This window comes from Vanessa atalanta, chromosome 16 (assembly GCF_905147765.1).
Source record: "Vanessa atalanta chromosome 16, ilVanAtal1.2, whole genome shotgun sequence".
Lineage (NCBI taxonomy): Eukaryota > Metazoa > Arthropoda > Insecta > Lepidoptera > Nymphalidae > Vanessa > Vanessa atalanta.
Window position 1 is genome coordinate 4,019,939 of NC_061886.1, and position 6,912 is coordinate 4,026,850.

The window sequence follows — 6,912 nt, forward strand, 5'->3', positions numbered from 1 at the left end:
TGTGCATAGATACTGCAGACCTTAAATTAAGCCTGTGAAAGGGCCGTTCACCACCTTCGTCATCTCCGCCGAACTGGATCAGCCCTTTCTCGATACTGCTCCGTCGGCTCCTTCTGAACCATGACGGCTTAACAGAAGAAGGCTTGCAATAGCCCACTTCCATGTGGAGCGTCGCAGACCGATTGCTCGCAGAGATCAGGTTTCACCTCTAGACGTAGTTTCGCCATTCCAACTCTCCCGTCTACGTACGCGATAGTATCTCACGTCCATATCCGCCACTATATCTAAAGGCGAAAACGCACTAAGACTGTTGCCTCGATATCATTCAACATCACAAATGTGCAGCAGAGCTGGGAAAAGGCCTTCTCCATTTGATATATTTTGTCGAAGCAATTTGATTCATCAGTTTTCTTAACGATCGCCGAATTCTATATGAAATAAAATAAAAAATGAAATGCATGAAAAGTGTAATGTTGCTCTACTCCGAGCTATCTCATAATACTATTACCTCTTGCAAGATTGTATCAAACTAATCAACAATACTAATACTAAGTATTAATAAATGTCATTCAAACGACAAATGGGTTATACCCATCTATATGGGCTTTGGCAAAGCTATAAACTGGTTTTGTTTATTGGTAGACAATTATATAGAAGAACATTTGAAAAAAAAAAATAAGCATTAGTTTATTTAATTATCAATTTAGTTTTAATTACTTTGAGACATATTATGTTTTACGACTTTGTTTATAATTTAGTCCTAATTTATAATATTAAAACAATTATTCTCCTTTTTTTTTAAACTTAATCTTAACATAATAATTAAAATAATAATTGATTAATTATTTTGAACACGTTATTTGTAATGAAATAAATGAAAAAAATATAATAATTTATTGGATAATGTACTAAATGTTTTTTTTTAATTTTCCTTTCAAACTTGAACTTGTTTAATATTGTCCACTCAGGGAAAACCCAATCTCCAACAGATTAAAACTTAAGTGATTCATATTATACCTGTATTTTTAATTTTTCTTGTTGTCCCATTCGTTCTCTCATTAATTAGTATTAGCTGTCTCTTTCATATTGTTAATGTGTTTTAAGTATTTATAAAATTCTGTTTCTAATTTTGAGGCAGTTTGTTTATATTCTTCGGAGACATCACATTTCGTACCGACATCGTTTTATTTTAAATGTTATAGAATATTTAGTTGTTATATCTAAAAGTTCAGTGGCCAATTTGTTTCGGATTTCATTTATTTTCAGTTACTTGAGGTGAGTATCAAAAAATTCATCGTGATAATATATTGTTATTAATTTGAATTACGAAATGGTATATTATTTATTCTTTATTAAATCAGTTTTAAGTATTGGTGTACACCAATTTTGACATTTGGATTAAAACAAAAATAGCGTGAGGTGCAACAGACGGTTTTATGGCTAAAGCAACGATCTCTTCCAGACAATTAATTAATTTAGAACTTTGGTAATACATTTTTTTTTTAATAGTTTTCTTTTAAAATAATAGGATATCATTTATATATTTTAATTAAATATTATAATATTTCGTATAAGGTATAAGAGATTATAAACTTAGACATTAAATTATTAATTATAAATTGTTATTAACAGAGCGATCGTAAATTCGAATAATATTAAATTGATGTACGTGTTTTGTTTTAAAAACACATTAAATATATAACCATTAAAAAATATTCGAATTAATTTTTTATTCGTGGGAAATAAAGTTTCGTCCTCTTTATAGCGGTCAAATCATTATAGCGTTATTTAGATACAAAAAAATAACGAAGTAAAAAATATATAATATGATTTATATTACATCCAAATTGGTCAAACTTAGTTGTAAAATTTAATTTATTAATAAAAATCTATGTTATTGTATATATCAACGTATGGTTTATTTATTTTTTTTATTTAATTGTTTTGATAGCGACTTTGTTACGATGTTTAATATAAAGAAAATCTTTTATGTTTCCTTCTGGGAAAAAAGTGTATTAAAATGACGAGTTTTAATTTAAAAAAGAATTTTGAGTAAAACTAGTAATTTCAAAAATAGAACAATTACTTTAACGTATATTAAGCGTTACTTGTAAAAATATTTACTAGTAATACACACTTTTTAATCACATTAAATTCAGCAAGCAATATGTTGTATCACAAAGATAGATAAAAATCTATCATGATAATCAGCCTGTATTAGTCGACTGCTGGACATGCCTCCCCCAAGGCGCATTTTATCAGAATTGTGTGGCGGCACGGAACCCTCAGTTTGCGAGTCCGACTCGTACTTGGCTTGTTTTTTATATAAGAATGAGATTAGAAAGCCTTTTAAAAAATACTTTGCGTACAGACACTATTATTCTTATTCTTATGAATTTATTGACAAAGCCACATGTGAACACATAGGCTTTTAGCGTGAATTTGGGTTCCACACCAGAATATTAATGACAATTCAATACACTTCCTTCTATATATGTGTATTATATTATATATAAACCGTTTCTAAACGAAATGAACGATATATATCTCCAAGTTTGATACGACAATATTGAAAATAACATATTTATTTTTAGTACATAATTTATCATTTAACAGCATTGCTTCAAACGTATTATTACGTAACGTTAATAAAACCATAAAAACGTATGAAGTTGTTAATTTTAAATAAGCAATTTATATACATCAGCATATTAATATAAATATAAATAGTATGAAATAATACTTGACCTTTTTTCTCATTAATCTTATATGCTAGAAAGAAGCTGTGACACGCAACTTCGTCTTCAAAAATCCAATTCAGATTACACTATGATATTATTTTTATTTTTATGTAGTCTTATTGGCGTTTATCGGGATTAGATTCGTGTCCCGAGATGACAGACGGTGTGCATCCTTGTCAACTCTTCGACACCTCTCGTTCGTGTATGCTTTGTTCGTATACTTAAAATAATGGAAAAAAAAACATATTTATTTGATTAAGCAAACTCTATGTTATATCAATAATCATTAAGTTCGAAGTTTATAGTTTAAGAAGTCAGCCTTTTTTATCTGTACACAATATATGTGATAAATGATATGCGATTATTTTCGTACTGTAAGCATAAAGAGCCATTCCTCCCAGAAACTATACGCCTCCAACCACTAGATCTTAAATGTTATGTTCCTTATCCCTGTAAATACACTGGCCCACTAGTCTTTCAAACTGGAACACAGCAATGTAGTATTGATTTGACGTTAAATACTGATGAGTGGGTATAAACTACCCCGACATAATTTTGGGTAAATTTTGCCCCAAAATGAAATGCCCAATATGCCATTTTTAGTAAATTATGACAAAACACACATCATTTTTATTATTATTAGTAAAAGTGAGATATAAGTAGTCTATTCATGTCTTAATATTAAGTTAGCTTTTAATTTTAGCTCTTAATATTTTTGTTATTAAAACTAATGCTTCGACGAACACGTAATCTGTAATCAAAGGTAGGTACCACCGACTCATCAGATAATGTACTCATTGTTATGTTCCGATTTGAAGGGTGAGTGAGCCAGTGTAATAACAGCACAAGGGACACATCTTAGCTCCCAAGGTTGGTGGCGTATTGGCGTAATATAAGGAATGGTTATTATTTCTTACAGCATCAATGTCTCTGGGCGGTGGTGACCACTTACCACCAGGTGGCCCATTTGCCCGTCCAACTACCTATTACATAAAAAAGTCAGTGATGTTTGTCCGTTACCAATACTTTACACAATGTAAGCATTTTCTTTCAAATTAGATGAAATTTCTTACGTATAAACGAACGAATCTTATAACGTTATATAAACTGAGTTTATATATAATTTTATACGATTTTTAATTATTCAATGCTTAGTAATAATACAGTGCGTATAGATTATTCAATCAGTTACAGATACGAACCTATTATGCAAATGATTTGTAGTGCTCGTACGTCAAAGTAATTTACCCGTTGTCGTCACTAAGTCGAATTTAAATAACGGATCATTAATTCTGAAACTAGTTTGTCAAAAGTCAACTTAATATGCACTAAGGATTTTTGTTTTTTTTTTTTATAAAACGCTTTTTTTAAATGGCACAGAAAGATGGCATTTGTAATTGTAGGTACCTACAGATATTTTGTTTGTGACCGAATTCAAAAAAAGGGGATGATTGGTAGTTTTTTTTTGTTTATTACTTCTGAATTGCGTCATTCGTGAACCGATTTGGTCTGTTTTTTTATCTGGATGGGTTATACTTATCATTTCAATTTTGAATCGGTTATTTCTTTTTGTAATTATTTCCAGTCAAGATTGGAAATTAATTAATTAATAATCTTCAGTTTGGGTATAACTTTTATCTCTTTTTAAGCATAATATGCGCACGTCAGATTTGACATTTTAAAATTCGCGCACGGTCGGGCGTCAGATTAGATTTTTTAAAAGTTTATATCGAGGAGTGCAGGAAGCAAAAATTTACATAAAAACCAGCCTTGTATACAATGGGATATACCATAAAATCCCACTTAATTTTCTATAACATTGTACGTTTGCACTCTTTATTGCCCATGTACCTATGTCTAATTTATTTTTTCTCAACAATCGGTAAAGGTCTAGGAATATTAGTAATTCCATAATTAAATTGGAGAGTTGCTACTTCTAAAAATAATAGTAATAATTAAATGGTGTCGAATTTCAACCAATGACTCAAGTATTCTAATTAATGTTTTTATTTCAGATATTATTCAAGATGAATACCAGCCATTTTATCATATTCTCAGCGCTGATAGTTATTTGCGCGAGCCAGAGATCGCCATATGCTGGTCGTCGGCCCATAGGCTTCCCAGTAATCGAAACTACTACATTAGCGAGTCCGCAAAATGATTCTCTAGGAAATAGGTAATAAAACTTCCTAACTATTTCACCTCAGATACCGTTAAGTTAAGAAATATTAAAAATAGTCAAACGAGCGGAATTCCATTTAAAATTTGTATATCGTCTGTGTCAGTTAAAATATAATTTAACCACCTAGCAAATATGAAAAAGTAAATGTTTTGAGTCTAAGAGCTAGCTTATGAGGGATTAATCCCTTGGTCACCGGTTCGAATCCTATTGACCCCACGTCAATGATTTCTGATATATAGAACTATGAGAGTCTACTATAATATTTTAGGTGCAGTGGCTAGTAGCCCTTAAGATTTGTCGCCGTGGCTGATGGAAATTACAATTACAATATTAGCGACTTATTTTCAATCTGAAATAATTATCACATTACATTTATGTATATACAATAAATATAACTTTAAATAAATTAAATATTCGTTTGTTTAATAGCACAAGCAAGCAATTATATTATGTATTTTTTTTTCTTCTAATTTATCAATAAATGTTAATACTTATTTATAATAATACCGTTACATACCAAAACAAGTTGGGTTATAATTTGTGAAGCGAAACTTTATTTTATCGTACGGTTTATAATAAATAATATTTATTTTAAATGTAATAGTAATTACACAAAACTTACCTTTATAATGCATTTTTATGACAGATTTGATACTCCGGAAAATGCAACCACACAGCGATTACCAATCGAAGCTTTGGGAGATAGAGATCTCATCAATCGTCTTGGACAGTTCCCGCAGGACAAACAGCCTTTCTGGTTTATCAATTGGCAAGCACTGGAACAACATAGACAAAAGCCACAGTCTTATCCTTTAAGACCAAGCTCATTCGCTGCCAACTCTGCCATACCTGTCCAAACGGTACAGACAAATCAAGTATCGACACAGACAAATCAAGTATCAACACAGACAAATCAAGTATTAACAAAAACAAATCAAGTATCCACACAGACAAATCAATCATCCGTACAGATCAATAGAAATGTAACAAGCACTTAAGGAAAATCTAAAATGTATTAGCTAACCTATATGGACAGAATACCTATTTTTTGAAATAAATAAGATGATGATTAATTCAGGAATTCCTTTTTTCCGATTCCTTTCATAATTACACACTTTAACATGAATCAAATATATATATATATATATATATATTTTATATTACTTATGCATGAGTCATATGTACTCGTATGTTCACTATATATATGTTGATTTAACGATAGTATTTTAATTACTGACTTTGCGGTTAGCAGTTTTAAATGTCTAGGTTTTATGACGTTAGTAACCACTTATGTTCTAAGCTAGCCTACTTTAGCTTGCAATGTAGTATCATTAAGTCCTTCAAGCTAGTAATAGGCTTTTGTACGTAAGTTGTCATGTGTCCCGAATTTTCAGACTGCTTAAAAACTTGAAAACTTTCTTCGTAACATATTTTAACTTTCTTAACTTTATCGCGTTTCTGTAATAATCGTTAATTTATTAAAGATTTTTAACTGTCAATTGTTTTAATGCTCACATGATACTAATTTTTGCATTAAAGTAACATTTTTTTTTTTATTTCTATATTCACTACAATCGTAATTTGCCAGCCATTCCGGCGGACATAAGCTCTAAAACAAAGATTTTTGGTCATTGATACTATTTTGAACGAATAGGAAATAAAAGAAAGCCAAAAAATTATGATTACAATGAGAGAAAAGTCGAAAAAAGATTGATAGTTTGAGAGATGACGTGTACAAGACGGAAGTACGTAATGACAGAGACGTAAGATACAGAAAAGTAAAAGAAAAATACTGCGCTGACAAATAAATAATATGTTACTAAAATTTGTCAACGTTGTCCTTTTTATCTCTTGGCGTGCGTCCAACCTAATTATGATAGAATGACGAATATACAAGACAAAATCTAGAAGATTAGTTTTCTATGAATAATTATAAAGGCATACTCATTAAAATAATACACTTTATTTTATCATCATTTACAAATGTAA

At 30.2% G+C, this 6,912-nt stretch overlaps 1 protein-coding gene across 3 annotated transcripts; it reads left to right on the forward strand.

The window, feature by feature from the left end:
- The first annotated feature begins 1,141 nt into the window (after nucleotides 1–1,141).
- LOC125069931 lies at nucleotides 1,142–6,004 on the forward strand. 3 transcript variants are annotated; one of them, XM_047679559.1, is made up of 4 exons: nucleotides 1,142–1,275; nucleotides 4,757–4,917; nucleotides 5,570–5,803; nucleotides 5,846–6,004. In XM_047679559.1, exons 2-4 carry the CDS (start codon nucleotides 4,769–4,771, stop codon nucleotides 5,919–5,921), a joined length of 459 nt encoding a protein of 152 aa, XP_047535515.1. In that variant the 5' UTR covers nucleotides 1,142–1,275; nucleotides 4,757–4,768; the 3' UTR covers nucleotides 5,922–6,004. The 3 variants fall into 3 exon arrangements, with proteins under 3 accessions (XP_047535515.1, XP_047535513.1, XP_047535514.1); XM_047679557.1 differs by having other exon boundaries at nucleotides 5,570–6,004; XM_047679558.1 differs by having other exon boundaries at nucleotides 1,152–1,275; nucleotides 4,769–4,917; nucleotides 5,570–6,004.
- The last annotated feature ends 908 nt before the right edge of the window (nucleotides 6,005–6,912 follow it).